The sequence below is a fragment of the Ursus americanus genome, chromosome 1 (assembly GCF_024610735.1).
Source record: "Ursus americanus isolate L20-20 chromosome 1, mUrsAme1.1.p, whole genome shotgun sequence".
NCBI lineage: Eukaryota > Metazoa > Chordata > Mammalia > Carnivora > Ursidae > Ursus > Ursus americanus.
The window spans coordinates 26,045,298-26,062,500 of record NC_142127.1 but is presented as its reverse complement, the minus strand read 5'-3'; the positions used below and the strand labels follow the sequence as shown (position 1 = coordinate 26,062,500).

Genomic DNA, 17,203 nt, shown 5'->3' with positions numbered 1-17,203 from the left:
AACAATCTTAAATGAAATTTTTATTTTTATGATAGCCATTTACATGTATAATAAGAGCCAATGATTCTTGGGAGCAGTGTGACAGAAACAGAGTGTGGCGAGAACTCATGTAAGACATACTATTTAAATGAGCTGGTGTTAGCTATTCATATTTGTTAATGAACTAGATATGCAGGGCTATAAGAATGAATGTTCTGATGCTTTAAATTTTAATATCTAGAAATCAAGGGTAAGGACCAATTACTAGAATTTCCACCCTTAAAGGAATAATTAATAACGATATAACAAATGTACGGCTCCAAACTTCTAAAAAAAAAAAAGTTCAATTTTAAAAAATTAAGATCAATAATTGAAAAACAGCCAAAACAGTAATGTCAAGCCGTAGGAGTTTGTGATCATGGCAGCTTTTTGTGCTGGTCATGGATCATAATTCTAAATGTACTAATATACAATAACCCATATGAGTGCATTGCAGACCCTGTTATCACCTGTAGTTAATGGTGCCTGTGAGACAAATGAACAGGCTGTTCTTTGCTCTTACCTTTATGGTAAATAAACTAGCATTCTGGAGTCACAATAATTAAATAAAATGTAAATCCCTAATCTCATTTGGCTATTTGGACCAAGAAAGTTACCCGGCTATTACCTGTCTAGTTCTAATGATTAGTAATGATTTATTGTTCTTTTTTTTATTGTTCCAAAAGTGCTCTGATGTGGTGCCTTGATGTCTAATGAAAGAAATTGGTCTTAAAAAGCTACTCATTGTTTATCCTGACTCTTAGATAACACATTTTTCTTCTGATAAAGTATTTTTCTTATTTATTGTTCAAAACACACAATATAGACAATAATTCTAATTCTGGTGCTGTTTTATTTAGTAGTGTTTTATCCCTGGTGCCTGGCTGTCTACCATCATACCTCAGCACATAGCTTGACTCTGAGATAAGCCCCCTCTCCTTTGCTCTTTCTCGCAGGCTTTCTGTAGTTTGTCTGCAGGATGCAGGTTTTCGACTGAAGAGCGCAGTGGAGCTCTTACTGTGCCTTTCCGGTTCCAGCACAATCAAAGTTTTGTGTTTAGAATTGTCCTTGACATTCTTTCGTCCCACAATGGGGTGGACACAGTGTGCTGGAAACCATGACATCATTATCATTGACACAGACTTAAATAAATCACCTGCATCTTGGCCTCTTTCTGCTTATTCAAGGATTCTTCATCTGAAGGAAGAAAGTGCTTTTTATTTTTACAAACCTTCATCCCAAGGGTGACTGGAAAATGCAAACTTTTACAAGTGTTTTAAAAACAAATATACTATGTGGTTTTAGACACAGTATGCTGAGTCAGAGGTGTCTCGGAAAATGTTTAAGGTTAGGCGAGAGGCAGAACGACAGCCGGATTGCCTTTAATTCAGAGGAGATATTCTCAACCTATGGATTATTAGGGCCTTCTGCATATGGATTTGCAGGAAACTTCCTGAGATAAGCAGATACATAGTATATCACATACAAACCTGAAAAGGATTACTGTTTCATTTTAATAAATTGAGCCTAAAATTCAAAAAAGGACGGGTTGGTGCTCAGTAAGTTGAAGCAAAGTACATTCTAGGTAAAAGTGACACCATCTCAGTTGCATAATCTTTGGTAAACTGGGTTTATAGCTAAGGTATTACTCCAGAATGCAATGCACACAGCGCGCCAAGTACACGTCTGTATACCCAGCATTTAATAAGTTGGGAAGCAACCACCTACTGTAACTTCTCTTTGCTTTTTCATAAGAAAATGACAATGAGGAAGGAAGTACAGCAGAAATCTTGAACATTACCACTATTATGCAAAAAAAAAAAAATGCTGTTAACTGTTTTCCCCTCAGTGACTTGATCTCTCAGATGGAAAACTTATGATTCTTCTGACTCTTGGCTACCAGAAATCACATGAGATGAGCGAGGAAGAAAGACACAAAAGCTATATTTATAGCCAGTACTGAACTTCTCAGAAATACCTTAATTTAATTCCTTCCAGAGACCAATAAAAATATCAGATGAGGGAGCCTTTCAACCGATCGATTATTACAATTGACAATACAATATTGCTACATATTGAACTTCTAAATGTCTTATGCAAAATGTCCCCGTGAAAATATTCCTTAAATAAGAGAGAAGTCCAAGGCCAGAACCGAATTTAAAGTGGTTGTACGGTTTAAACAAATACCATTCAAATCATCTGACTGTTATGGGTAGTAGCATTAAATTAGCATCTATTTATATCTGCGTATTTTACCTTAAAAGGCCGAGGCTTTTTTAGTTCTGATAACATAAACAGATAGGCTGCAGGATACTACTTATAAATCATATATTTTAATTTTGCTGTACCATTTGCTAGAACCTGTTTTTCTACCAGATAATTATGACTAGAATGTGATAAGCAAAGAATGGTCAGGATAAATTTGGGAATTTACAGAGTCCTATTTATAAAGTTTCTCTTGTTTTAAGTGAAATGATGATCAGAGAGATCTTTATCCTGGTTCACCGTTGGTTCTCATTAGTGTTGTTATTGTAAAAACACAATTTTTTAAAGTCCGTGTTTAATTTACTTACTTGGAGCATTTTTAACTGTCAGCTGTCCTTCTCTGCCCTCTCACATACTCTGTAATTTGGGAGGCAGAAAATTCAAGAGCTCTCCTGTTTTTCAAACTCTCCCTAATTTAAAATATGGCAATTCTGGAAAATAACCTTTCATCCCCTATGAATCTTCAACCTCACTGCCACCTATTTTCACCCTCACCACCACCTCGAGCTCTTGTTACAGCTACATATTTTTCTTTGGGAAATGGCTACGATTATATGCTGGAGCGTAAATGATAAAGAAGAAAGATATTTATGGAGTGGTAGGGAAAGGCCTAGGGAAGGAAAGTTTTAGAAGTTTCTATAAAACAGTGAAACAGGTGTTTTCAAATGCCTCTGGGATGCTTGTTTTATAGACTGGGAATTTCAAGTTTTGATATGTAGAATTAGGTTTTTCAAGAAATACGCCTGCAGAGATCAGCCCCATCGTAGCTACTCCAAGGGGGGAAAAAGCATGAAATTCTCACTGGCCACTAATCAGCCAGTTACCAGAGCGCGGCAGCTAGCATGCCTCTGACTAAGTACAAATACTTAGTTGCTTTTGACTCGTATTGAAAAAATAATATCTTTCCCCCTGTTTGTCACTAGAACTGCCACCAGAAGAAAAGCCCTTCGTTTGTCCCGAATAGGCACCTCTGTTTTTCACAGCTTGCAGTAATGCTTAAAGTAAATAAGTTCTTGTGCAGCTAGCACTGTTGGATTCATTCAATTGCCTGAACAAAGCTATTGTTTAGAGGTTTACAACAAGCCTTTTCTCTGTTTCCTTTAAAAGAATCTTCCTTGTTCCTGTGGTTGGCATGCTTAGTATAGTAAGCCTTTCTACAGTGTTCAAATGCTAAAGATAATTTTCCCCCACAGAAGAAATGAAGGAAGACTATGACACTATGGGGCCGGAAGCCACGATCCAGACCACAGTTAACAATGGTACAGGTAAGTTGTGGTTACCACGTCAAGATCGTACTTGTCCCGTGTCATGTGGACTTAGTGAGTCGGAAGAGAAACACTGGCCCATCCATTCGTAGTTCCATGACTTAACGATGAAGTCAGACATTACAAGTCTCCTGTTTTTGTCTCAGATCGGAGTTCTCTTTATTTTATTTTATTTTGCTTTATTTTTTATTTCTTTTTTTTTTTTTTCAGCAAATATATCTTTCATTCTTAAACCCCTGATTTGCCTGTGAAAGTTGAGAAAACTGAACGGGATACGTACATTTTTTTCAACACATGAGTTGAGCAAATTTCTGGTAGTAATTTTTATTTTAAAAGACTGCATAAATAAATCTCAAAATTAGAATGTAATATGCCTCTTCTGGCTACCACTTGCTGGTAGTCATTGAGAATTCAAATGGTATGCTGTAATTTAGATTGTAAATGTTTTTTCAGGAAGACAAACCAAATTTCGATGAACATTCCTCACAAAAATTGATCATCTGAGTCCCTTTGAATTCTTTCTTCACTTTTAATTCTTGGTACCCTCTACCTCCTCTAAATAATGTTTTCCAGGCAGAAGTTTTAGAGAGAATTGACAATTTCACTTCTTTTTAATGACGCTAAAAAAATTACTGTAGGAAAGTGGTAAGCAGTGTTTTCTTCTACTCTGCTACTGCTGTGGAATGGGATTTCAGGACGGTTGGGACATGCCATGTTCCTCCCCCAAAACTGAACGGTGTCTTCCCTCACATTCTCATGTCGCCAGTGCAAAGGTACATTGACTCACTATGTTTATCTCTCTTTTCCTGAATAAGGCTAATTATTTTTGGTGTTATAAACAATCCTTCATACGGCCATTACAAATATTAACCTAGTGCCCGGCATAAGGTTATCTTCCAAAACAAAACAAAACAAAACAAAACAAAACAAAACAAAACAAAACATCACATGGCTCTATCCACTCAACTCACCAATGAGAAAAAAGTTGCAGTTTTACAAAGTTTTAGAAATGTGAATAATTCAGATGATAGTCATATCTCCTTTGTGTTGATACACATCATAATAAACTGCTCATGCTGTGCTTCTATTTAGAATGTTCTTATTAATAACTTACAAGGCACTAATTCACTTTCTTGGGTGTAAAATAAGAGAAATAATGAACAACTGTTGTAATTTTTCTTTCATTTGAGTATGTCAATTTAAGGTATAAAAATGAAACTGTGGAATATGGGATTAGGGAAAAAGTATAGAATTAGGAAAGATCATCAACCCTAGTGTTCAGGTATAGCTTTGGCAATACCTAGATCGCGACCTTGGGCATGTCAGTTACAATCTTTGGAACTCAGTTTCCCCACCTGAAAAATAAATAGATCACACTAATTGCTTCTTAAGAATATTTCCAGGTTTAATAGTCTGTGTTGCAGGGGTACCATCACCATAGAATATAGAAACAAGACAAAATAATTGCATATAAAAAGATAACAATGAAGAGATAGCATAAATTAGATACTTTCTATAATGTCCCAACTCATGGGATCAAAAATGGCTTCATTTTTTTTAAGATGAATGTTAAATTTCAACTTCAAACATAAGTAAATCCTAATTCTTGTTAACTTTATATGCATGTAAGGTGTCACAAAAGTAAATTCATCCTACAAAGTGACAATCTACTAGCTGTTTTATACGCTTGAAGCCTAAAATGAGACTAATAAAAACCATTCCTGTTCAAAAGATTTAAAAATCAATTCTGAATGTGCTTTCACCTGGCTTTAAGATCTCTTTTTCTGCTACTACTTACCATTGCTTGTAGTTCATGTGTATTCAGTCAATAAATGAATGAGCATGTATTCATTGAGAAGACTGTTCTATATACACCGTTGGTGTACTTGTGGTGGAAGATGGGCCAGGAAGTTTAAGACATGGCTATTATTTAATTTAGAAGATGATAGTAACACACAAGAAAAAACAAAGAACAAGAAGAAAACTATGTGGTAAATACACAACTAATGGTAGGAACTATAATCACTTCAAATTACAGAAGTGGGAGAGAACTTATGGGGTGAGTAGTCAGAAAAAGCTCCATGACAGAGGTAAAATGTAAACTAAGTATATTTTCAGTGGTCATAGAGAAGTGAGGAAGGGCTTTCTAGCAGAATGTGTAAGCCAATGAAGGAAATTGTGAAATCAATTCAGAGGATAGTGAGTAAAGGATTCACTTGAATCAGAGGGTCCTAGGAGGCAATTCATGGGAAATGAAGCCGGACATTTAAGTTGAAGCCGACTGAAGAAGGACATGAAGCACAGACCAAAGAGTTTGTGTCATGTTATACTACCGTGATTTCTGTGGGGGAAAACCAGACTTTGAGAGACCAACTGGAAGTCATTGTAGTTACTCAGGTGTGAAGTGATAAAAAGCTTGTCCTAAGGTGGTGACAGTGGTGAAATTAGCAACATGATTTCTTAACAGTCGGTCGAATCTCTGGGTGATGGAATCAAAATGGCTTCAAGATTACACATCTACATGTTTAGAACATGGCAGTACTTGCTATTTCTAGATAAAAAGAAGGAGGATCCAATTTTGAGAAGACCTTGAGCTAGTCTTTACACATAAGTATTTTCATATAAAAGTTATATATGAATGTGAATATGAGAATGTCCATTGGAAATGAGGAATTGAAACACAGGAAGTCAGGGCTGAAGACATAGATTTTAGAGTGATGCAAATATGTTCTGATAGTATTTAACATCATGGGACTATGACATTAACCATTGAGAGTGTGTATATTGAAACAAGTAAAAAGCTGAGGCCAGGGCTCCTGGTGGGTGGGGAGAAAAATCAAATTCATTGAAAGAAAAAAGATGAAGATAGAGAGGGAAAAAAAGTGAAACAACCAGAAGGCAAAGAAAGAGAGTTTCAAAAAGTAGAGACTGGTCAATTCAATCAAAGGTTCAGATAACTACAATTGAAAGAATGCTGAACAAATATATTGGACTTAGTAATTAGGAATTTACTGGTGACCCTCAGTTTTTAAGTCTGCCCTTTTAGAGAATAAATACATATTTCTTTACAACCCCAAGTTGCTGCTTCTTATCCCCAGAATCTTTTCAGTTGCTAAATACATGGGGAATTGAAATAAGACATCTTTTCCGGTTGAAATTGCTTATTAATGGACCATCTCTGTCTCCACCCAAGTCCTACGAGATCCAGCTACTGGCTGACCTTCTTTAGCCATCCCGACTTACAATGATATCTTCTTCCAGTGAATGATTATTGAACAAAACACTTAAATTTACCATAAATTCTGTAGTGTGCTGTTAATGTGGTGTCTTTTCTAAATTCGACTGCGAACTCTGACAGCATGGATTGTTTCTTAGCCTACCGTATTGCCTATAAGAGCACCTTAATTTTTTTTAACTTTATCCTTCAATCTTATTTTTTAATTTTTAAAAAATTTATTGTATTTATTTTTCAATGTACAAGGTTATATTAGTTTTAGGTGTACAATATAGTGATTCAACAATTCTGTACATTACTCAGTGCTCATCAAAATAAGTACACTCTTTTTTTTTTTTAAGATTTTATTTATTTATTTGACAGAGACAGCCAGCGAGAGAGGGAACACAAGCAGGGGGAGTGGGAGAGGAAGAAGCAGGCTCCTAGCGGAGGAGCCTGATGGGGGGCTCGATCCCACAACACCGGGATCACGCCCTGAGCTGAAGGCAGACGCTTAACGACTGAGCCACCCAGGCGCCCCAAAATAAGTACACTCTTAATCCCCATCACCTATTTCACCGATCCCCTCCACCCATGGCCTCTCCGGTAACCATCAATTTGTTCCCTATATTTAGGATTTCTCTATATTTAGCTAAAATTAATAAGCTGTCAATATATTTTTAATGAATAAATATGGAATTAATTTAATATCAGATACCATTTTTCTTTTCTAATCAAAGCAGAACCGATAGACATTGAAATAGATAAATTCTAAACAGGTTAAGCAAATTTTCTGATAAAAAGTGTTGTTATTAATGAGAATAAGTTGTGAAGGAAAGACAAAGACAATGCCTCTAATACTTCTCTCTGAATATTCAACACACAGATTTTATTCCTAACTGAAAGTAAGGGAAAGACCTCTGAATTTCCTTCTCAGCTCTACACATCTATTAAATAGCAAAAATTAATTAAATTCATCTAGATGGATAGAATAGTCTTTTAGAATCTAAAAGTATCTTCTTCCTAGTATATTCTGCTGAGTTTAAAGCTGGAAGAAGCAATGGGAAGAGTTTAGTTGAATTGAATCACAGAATCCTAAAACTGAAAGTTATAAAACAGAACAATTTCTTAATTGTATTTTGATAGTTGAGGAAACAGTAGTAAAAAAAAGCTGCATAGCTAACTGGTGGCAGATTTGGAAATAAAATCTAAATTACCTGACATAGCCTTTCACCTCAGAAGGTTTTTCACCACTCTGAGAAGCTGTCCTGATAGAAACTATGGTATCATCTTTGACTCTTACATACTTTATCTAATTAGTCATCAACTACTATCAATTCTACTATCACAAACAGCATATATCACTTTTATTTCTCCCCATCATTTTTTTCACTATCCTGATTTAAATCCTCATCTTTCGTCTGAGCTATTATGATACCTTGTTAACTGATTCCATTTCAGTCCCTAATTTCTTTAATTCACTCTTCACACTAACAAAGTTGGTTAGAAGTTGTTTTCCTAGCACTTGAGGGCAGATGGATAATTTTAACTCAACTCCCACACCACTTCATACTCAACTTCCTATGGGTCTCCACTGCTTTCTGGATGAGTTGGCATTTGAGTTGAGTTGTCATTCTCATGATCTAACACCATCTTGCCTTTACTACCACTTCCTAGTATATACCTCAGTTCTGAATGACTGATTACCATTTATACTCCTTTGCCTTTGCTTATGATTTTCCATCAACCTAGAAAGCCACTCATTCTTTTTAGTCTGACAGCATCATACACATTCTTAAAAGCCTTCTCCGACAGGAAGTCATCTTACAGTCTCCCACTCAGGATTAACTACTCATTCCTTTGAGGGTCTTCTTGTAGAATTTATGAATTTTCTCTCATATTATACTTAGTTGCCTGCAAGTGTGTTTCTCCTCACTAGACTGTAAGCTACTTAGGACAGATATGGTATGGGTTTTTGGTCGCTTTATCACGATAGATCCTAGAATGGTCTAGGTCATAAAGAGTTTTTAAAGAAATTGAGGGAGTGAATGAGAGACAAACAACACTTGGACTTCCCTTTCATGTTTCCAGGTTGACATTTTTTGATACCTGGTGTGAAATAACCAACCAGACAATTTCATCTCTCATTACTCTAATCTCCCAAATGAGAAAAATTCAGTTATATTTGACTAATGTCTAGCCTTCATGTTCTCCTCTATTTGGTCAGTCCACATTCATCCTATAACCCTTTTCTCAATTGTTCAAATACCCTTCTTAGAATCCTTCATTGCCCCTTAGTACCCGTAGGCAAAATCCACATTCTTCAGACCAGTAAGTGTCATCCATTTCATACCAACAGTGTTCCATTCTCATCAGACCAAATTCCTTGGTAATATCAAAAAAGAATCACATTTACACCAGCCTCTGAATCTCTGCCCATGTAGTTCCTTGAGACCCTAATCTCTCACTCCCTTTCGTCCTGTTATCCAAATTCTACTCACTCTTCTGTTCCTCAGGGCCAGTTCACATTCCATTTCCTTAATGTGGTCATCCCCAAACACCCCAAACCATGTCAATCTCTTCCTTCTCTTAAATTCCACAGCCCTCAGGTGGACACTACTAATTTTAACGTGTCTAATTTTCCTCTTTATAACATTTGCATCTATTTTACCTAGTTAATTTTGTGAAGACGAAAGCTGTAAAATGGGAGTAGATTGCATTGCTATCTACCTCATAGGATTGTTGAGGTAATTAAATAAGGAATATATATATATATTAGCCTTAGTAAGGGCCCCCAAAATACTTGCTTTAAGAAAAGGATTATTCCTTCTTTGCCTCAAAGTGCCCAGTACAGCAGTGAACTCACATAGTACAGGTTGACTGGTAGAGTGAATGAATGAATGAATGAACATTTGGTGGAGAAAAAATAGTGTCTGAGAAAGGAAGCCACAAAAAAAGGAAAACATTCCAGTATCTTCAGAGAGTGAAACCAGGATGTAAGTCCCTGAAATCAGCTCGTTAAAGGCAAAGAACAGCAGTACAGCGTATCACTATTTTTTTTGCAACAAAGTTTCAGATTAGCAGCACAGCAAAGTCGATTTATAAAAACATGAAGTATTGCAAACCCTGATTTATATTAACAACTCTCTATTTTGCATTTAATATTTCTACACTGGTTTTAATGTTTTAAAAATGAAAGAAATTGTATGCTTTAACACATAAGGCAAAGAATGTCCTTTTATAAAGAAACTTACACCTTCCATAGTTTAATCAGATTCAAATTCAGAATAAAATTATTATGTAGAATTCTTAGAAGTGTGAAAAAGACACTATTTTCTAAGAAGCTCAGAGAAATGGACAAACTCAGGAGCATTACAAAGCCCGCATGTTAGTAGTAACAAGGATCTATCTTAGGTGCTTGGTGATCATTAGCATTAATGAGGTTCCACGTGCATATCAGGACCCAAATAGGTCCCTGATGTTTTCCTCTTTGAATGTGTGTAAGTTATATTTATACAGACAATCTAGTACTCTAGTTATAAAGGGCTATTAATAACCACCTGCATCTCTCCTTCCTTCGCTGGGAAAAGAAAAGCACCTTACAACCTTACATCTAGAAATAGGGTAAGAGCAATTTAGGTCTCAGTTCTTAATCTTAGAGAACAGAATAAAATTATTGTCCAAGAACTAAGTATATTGACTGTAACTATAGTCATTAACCATGTTTCCAATCTTTTAAGAATAATATATGAGTGCTTTTACACATGAAAGGCCAATGTTGGTTTGGGATGTGCCAGATTAGTCTAGAGTCAGAAAAACAATGTTTGAACTTTGTCTTTACCAGTTACTAGTTCATGAATTTGAGTATAGAAGAATTCATCTCTACATCAATAAAGTGGAAATATGGACAAGGTCTCATTGTAGGGATTAAATGCTTTATTATTATTATTATTATTATTATTATTTTGAGAGAGAGAGTGAGAGTGGGAGTGGGGGTGGGGAAGAGGCAGAGGGAGAGGGAGTGAGAAAATCTTTTTTTTTAATTTAAATTCAATTAATTAACATATAGTGTACTATTAGTTTCAGAAGTAGAGGTCAGTGATTCATCAGTCTTATATAACACGCAGTGCTCATTACATCACATGCCCTCCTTAATGTCCATCACCCAGTTACCCCACCCTCCCTCCCACACCCCTCCCCTCCAGCAACCCTCAGTTTGTTTCCTATGATTAAGAGTCTCTTATAGTTTGTCTCCCTCTCTGATTTCGTCTTGTTTTGTTTTTTCCTCTCTTCCCCTATGATCTTCTATTTTGTTTCTTAAATTCCACATATGAGTGAGATCATATGACAATTGTCTTTCTCTGATTGGCTTATTTGGAGCGAGAGAATCTTAAACAGGCTCCATGCTCAGCATGGAATCCCATGCGTGGCTCGATCTCATGACCCTGAGATCATGACCTGAGCTGAAATCAAGACATGAATGCTTAACCGACTGAGCCACCCAGGCGCCCCAGTGGTATATGATTTTTAAAGTACCTACTGCAATGCCTAACATACACTAAATGCTCACTTCGATTTGCTTATTTTGCATTTGTTTGTATCTACAGGTAAGTTTTAAACCAATTTTATGCATTAAGAAATAAATGGATTCTGAACTGTTTTCTCCCTTTACACTGGTTCCTCATTAGCATCTTCTCTAGAAAACAAAAATGCAATATTCAACAACATTTGTAATGGAAGGACTTAACCAGTCAATTTTGAGAGCCTCTGCCAATTAAATTCCTTTGACGTCTTAGAAAACCAAGCAGACAAGCTGTAGGACAAATGTCTTTTCACTGCTCCAACAATGCGTTTGAGGTTAAAAGATGAAGATGGAGGGGCGCCTGGGTGGCGCAGTCATTAAGCATCTGCCTTCGGCTCAGGGCGTGATCCCAGCTTTCTGGGATCGAGCCCCACATCAGGCTCCTCCGCTATAAACCTGCTTCTTCCTCTCCCACTCCCCCTGCTTGTGTTCCCTCTCTCGCTGGCCGTCTCTCTCTGTCAAATAAATAAATAAAATCTTAAAAAAAAAAAAGAGAAGGAATTGCTTATTGCTTAGTTTTCTATTTCATTTCATCTCTACCTAGCATCCTTTTTTTTAAATGTAGAAGAGGATGTAGTGGTATTTACAATGTTTGTGTATAATGATGAAATCTGTCAAAGACTTTTCCTTGATCACTGACTAGCATCAGGAATCATATGTTGTTTTTCTTTTTGTCCTGAATGACAATCAAATAAACAAATAATAAAATGTTCATCACTTACTAAGATACCTACATTTATTCTTTTCTGTCAGGGTGTTTGTTGTTGTGCAGAATTTAAACTGATGATTGAGAAAGAAACTTTAAGAAAATAGAAGATCTAGTTCTTGTTCTTAAAAAATGCAAAATCCCGGAGCGCCTGGCTGGCTCAGTCAGTAGAGCATGCAACTCTTGATCTCAGGGTTGTATGTTTGAGCCCCACCTTGGGTGTAGAAACTACTTAATAATAAAATCTTCAAAAAAAAATCATAATGACATGAAGGCAAACTTTACCAAAAACTCATCAATAGCCTAATTAGCTATTCAGATCAATAGTCACTTAGGGTGACCCTACTAAGTTTAAGGCATTTTATATTTGAAAAATACAATGAGCGGTCACTGTCATTAAGGGCTTTCCTTCAATTGGGTAAATAAAACAGTGGTAGATGAATAAGAAATGTGTGTAAAATGTTTAGCACAATGTTAGACATAATAAACAGTTGTTGCTAGCCATCATCATCATTATTAACCTTATAACAATATGTGGATGAAGATGTTTTATTTGAAATACAACAAGCTATGTAGGTTCAAGTGAAAGGTCTTCGATATTGCAGAGGGTTTTTGACAGCATGGGGTCAAATATTGGAGACATGAGGGTAGAGAAGTGCCTTAAGAGACTGCAAAATTCAGAGAAGGTTTTCTTCAGGAAGAAGGCTTGTTAAATATGGCTCTGTGCAAAAATGAGGCATAGAGAAAGCTGAAAATGGAAAGGAGACTGGAAGATGGAGTAAGTTATCAGTAGTTGTGAGGAAGTAGCCTTAGCGAGTAGCCTGGGCTGAGGGCAGAGGCACATCTTTGTTAGCAATAAGGTCAAAAGAAAAAGGAAGAATGATTAGAGAGATTTTGGCTGAATTTAAGGTAGCTCAGGGAATTCATGTCATGTGGGTTGCACTCTCTGAAGTAAGTAGGAAAATAGATGATCAGTTGACAGTGAGGGAAGGGAGTAGGGTTGGAATCTTGAAGAATGGAAATCTAGAGTAATTGCTTTGGACAATATATGGCGATTCAATTACCATCACAAAAGAAGATCCTATTTGGATAACATAGACTGCAACAAGTATGTTACAATTATTTACATTTCTTTAGACATTTTGATCCTCTAGGAGCAGAGAAACTGGGCTGGATTTTTGTTTGGCCAGGCAAGAATGACACAAGAATAAGGGACAGGGAGGGAAAGACTTCAGGCTCTGAGGTGAACTGAGGCAAGTAAAAGCAGACTGGGTGAAATGGACGGGAAGGCTTGTCAGGGCCCCGTTATCGCAGTGAAGTACCTGCATCAGGGGAACAAAGAACGGAATGGTGGGAAAGAGCAGAAGGTTGAAACAGAGAGTGGGAGTTTCATGTGCTGGTTTGCAGTGCTGGAATCATCCCGAGTTTAGCGCATTACCAAAGTGTGGCCATCCCTGTGGGTAGAGAGACTCAAAGCTTTGGAAGCCAGGATCCTACATCACTATCTGTTGAGCCAGAAGTTTCCCAGAGTGACAGTATTGGCAGCCCTGGGTAAACACGACCATGGGACAAGTGTCATCTTACTTGAGCTATGCAAGTAGTGTCCTAAAACACGATGGCAAAAATGGATGACTGAGGCTTCAAAAAATTGCAGTTACAAACCGGAGGGTTTTTGAGGGTAGAGGTTAAGTTTGCTTTTCTCCAAAGTCCCTCTCAATGCGCATGGTGTTCATACAACCTTGATGGCTGACAAACGGGTTTTTTGTTGCATTGATGAATAAATGAGTAAACAAATAAAGGATGAGCAACTTAATAACTCAGGAACATTGGTTTGAAACGGTCATGTGAATTAAGGAGTATGTAGACCCATCCTCTTTGCTCCATGAGTTTAGACAGAAGAAAGCAGGAGCGGCTGTGCTGGAAAGGTCTGTGAGGGATGGAGTATTATGACAGGATGACACGGTTTCATCTAATCTGAAGAAGTGGAACGCATGTAGGAGGATATCATTAAGCATGTGGGGGGATAAACAAGTAATATGTGGAATGGAAAAGCAAAATGAACCATGAATAAAGGGTGTTTGGGTTTTTGATCTTTTTTTTTTTTTTTGTTCTCTAGTTCCAAGTTAAACTTGAGACATTCTTTATTTACTATCACCATAATAGTTACTAAAAATTCACCTTTGCAAGGTGTTTCATAAAGTTATTCCTTACTGAGTGCCTTTAGAAACATGATTAAAAATAAGAAATAACTAAAATAGGAAAACACAATCCTTAAATGTTAAATAGAAATTATAAATAAGCATCTTGAATAGAGAATTTGAACAACTTTTATGTTTTCACTTTACCCCAATGGACTCGGATGTGGATCCCCAGTGAAAAAAATGAAAAGCAGGAACATGAAAGGAAAAATTGAGAAAAAAGTTTAAAATTCCATATTTTATTTCTGTTGAAGTGAACATTTACCGTGGCTTTCCCCATACTAATTTTACGGTGTTATAATGTTGTTGTTTAGAACTATTTATAATGTCAGCACTTTTGTCAGCATCTAGGACCTATTCAAATCATGTCAAATCATGTTGGGCATAATGAAAAACTGAAAAGATGGGGTTCTCTCTCTCTCTTTCTCTTTCACACATTGAGTCACTATGATACAGTGGAAAAAATAATGGGTTAAGAGTCAGATTATATGAATTCTCCATCAAGCTTTTCCAGAAATTATTTGTCTAACTTTGTATGAGTCATAAACCTCACTGTACCTTAGTTGTATCATCTGTTAAATGAGGAAATTAGACTAGAAATTTGAATTCCACCCCACCCTACCCTTTCTTCTCATGAATTTTTACTGGGAAGCCTGAACAAAGACAGCAAAGCACCAGCTGAGCTGGTTGGCATGGGGGGGGGGTCCTGCCTCATGATATTATATACCCAGGGCCCTGTGTTTGTTCTAGCTTTGACTTTGGTTAAAGGTTCTGCTGTTGTCATTTTGCAGCAGGCCCACTGGGCCCCACTGTAGCCAGTCCTGCTTATAGCTCATACAATCCATTAGGATAGTAGCAGAGTATAAGCCAGAATGGGATGGGGTGGGATCTGAAGTACCACAGAGAAATGCCAACTACGTCCAGGTTTACCAGATTCTTCTGAGGTGTCTCCAGAGCAGTTGGAAGCCTTTAGATCTAGATGGAAAATCTTGCCTGAGCAAGAAACACCATGGTTCAAGGTATAAGTCCTCTAAATTGATGATATTAATGGTAAGGTTAGGAGGCTAGCAAGTGGTTTGGCCTCTTTAAATACAAATTCTGTGCATCACATCATTAGCATAGAAGAAAGTGGGGAAAAGAGTAAGACGTTTCTGTACCATTATTATCTTCTTGGTTTAATAACTTCCAACTATTCTTACATGAAGTTTGAATAAATTTTTTTATTTTTTAATCATTTTTTAAAATTTCTTTATTATTTATTTAAGTAATCTCTACACCCAACTGCAGGGCTTGAACTCACCACCCTGAGATCAAGAGTTGCATGCTCCACTGACTGAGCCAGCCAGGCACCCCTAAATTAAATTTTTTAAATTAGCTAGGTTTCTTATATGGGTAACAGAAGCCACACAAGTTGGATCTTAAGTTACTTCTCAGCAAGAGTTGAGTTATAGTGTTAATCAATTGTGCAAGATCGGTTTCTCAGATAATGCAGTACCTAAGTACTCAAAAAGGAGAGACTCATATTGTTATAAAGCATGTCGTTTTCTTCTTGTTTAAACTGTCACATGCTCATATGTTGGAAGAGTTTCGTCATCCAGTCAGATAGGTCATGTAAATCATCATTTTAACATTTTTAGTTAACCCCATACTGTAAGTATATAGAAATAAACTAGAGAAAGAGAGAGGTTTTGAAGAGAGAAAAACAGATGTAGCACTCGGCAGGTGAGACAGGAGCGTCATTTGCAGACTATAATCAGGGTATACCAAGAAGAGCCTGTCACTTCCTGGCTGATGAATGCTGGGGTTTTATGAGCTTTGTGCTTACGAGAACCTATCTGCACTTCACAGCAAGGGTTCCCACAAGGAAAAACTGTTACCCCAAGCTTCTTGAGTGTCTCCTTCATTCATTCGAGAAATGTTTAATAAGCACCGTTTTCCTTGTGATGTTGTCAATGGTTTCTACTCACCTCCAAAATCTTAATGTGTGTCTATGGTTCCTCCATCAGAAAGCTATGTTGCTTTGAGTTTTTAACTGAAAAGAAAATAGATGAAACTCTTTAGGCCCAGCCAGTGAATAAAAAACGAATTGATTAGGGCAATTAATTTATTGAAAGCATGGCATTCTGAAATTTCAGGGATACCCCAGAAAACATATACTAGCTCATTTTACAGATGAAGATCCCGAGATTAAAAATCAGAAGTGGTTGAGCCAAAATGGGTTGCCCAGTGACCCTGAACCTGGTGTGATCATTCAGGTATTGAGCATAAGCTGTGTGCCAGGCACTGTACTAGGCACTGGTGATACAAAGCCGAATAGAACACAATCAGCTCACAGATATGTAAATGAAGGGTTATAATGTGATGTGCTAAGTTCAGCGATTGAGAGATGCAGATGGAGAAGTGCAGAAGGAAGTTCTGAGCTCAGGTTGAGAGAGTCAGGAAGGCCACGTGATATGGGACTAATTCTGAGCTGCTTCCCAAAACCATGTCACCGAATACCATAATTTAGCCAGGCGATGCAGATCCCTGACTTCCCACGGCATTGATTCTTAAACTGGGCGTGCACCAGAGCCCCTGAAGGGCTTGTCAAAACAGACTGCTGATTCCGTTTTTGAACAAGTTCCCAGGTAATACTGATGCTGCCAGCCTGGAGGCCACATCTTGAAAACCAAGGTCCTAGAGCATCCTTAGGTGTTGTGTGTCTCTACAAAAAGCATATAAAAAAGAGCACTGAATTGCCAGGCAAAACATCATACTTTCTAAACCCTTCAAAAATATAATACCATAGTCCAAGAATCTTTTCAGTAAGATACCAATTCCAAAATTTTAGATTACACAGTAATGTGAAAAATAAATACAAATGAACTTACTTGCAACTCTTCCTTTAAAGGCATGGATTCTGTCTCTATACATAGCAATCAAAACTGTCTAAGGGTTAGTGGTCTCTAAATTTTG

General features: G+C 37.0%; 1 protein-coding gene across 4 annotated transcripts in view; it reads left to right on the top strand.

Moving 5' to 3' along the window:
• The window catches only part of ZEB2 (zinc finger E-box binding homeobox 2), a 129,508-nt gene that overhangs the window by 89,873 nt on the left and 22,432 nt on the right, over nucleotides 1-17,203 (top strand). For 3 of the 4 annotated variants that reach the window (XM_087860351.1, XM_087860388.1, XM_087860420.1), the window contains exon 4: nucleotides 3,477-3,548. The exons of the other annotated variant lie outside the window; for it this stretch is intronic. In XM_087860351.1, the coding sequence (XP_087716477.1) occupies nucleotides 3,477-3,548 (72 nt within the window). The remainder of the gene's footprint in view (nucleotides 1-3,476; nucleotides 3,549-17,203) is intronic. 4 annotated transcript variants of the gene reach the window in all.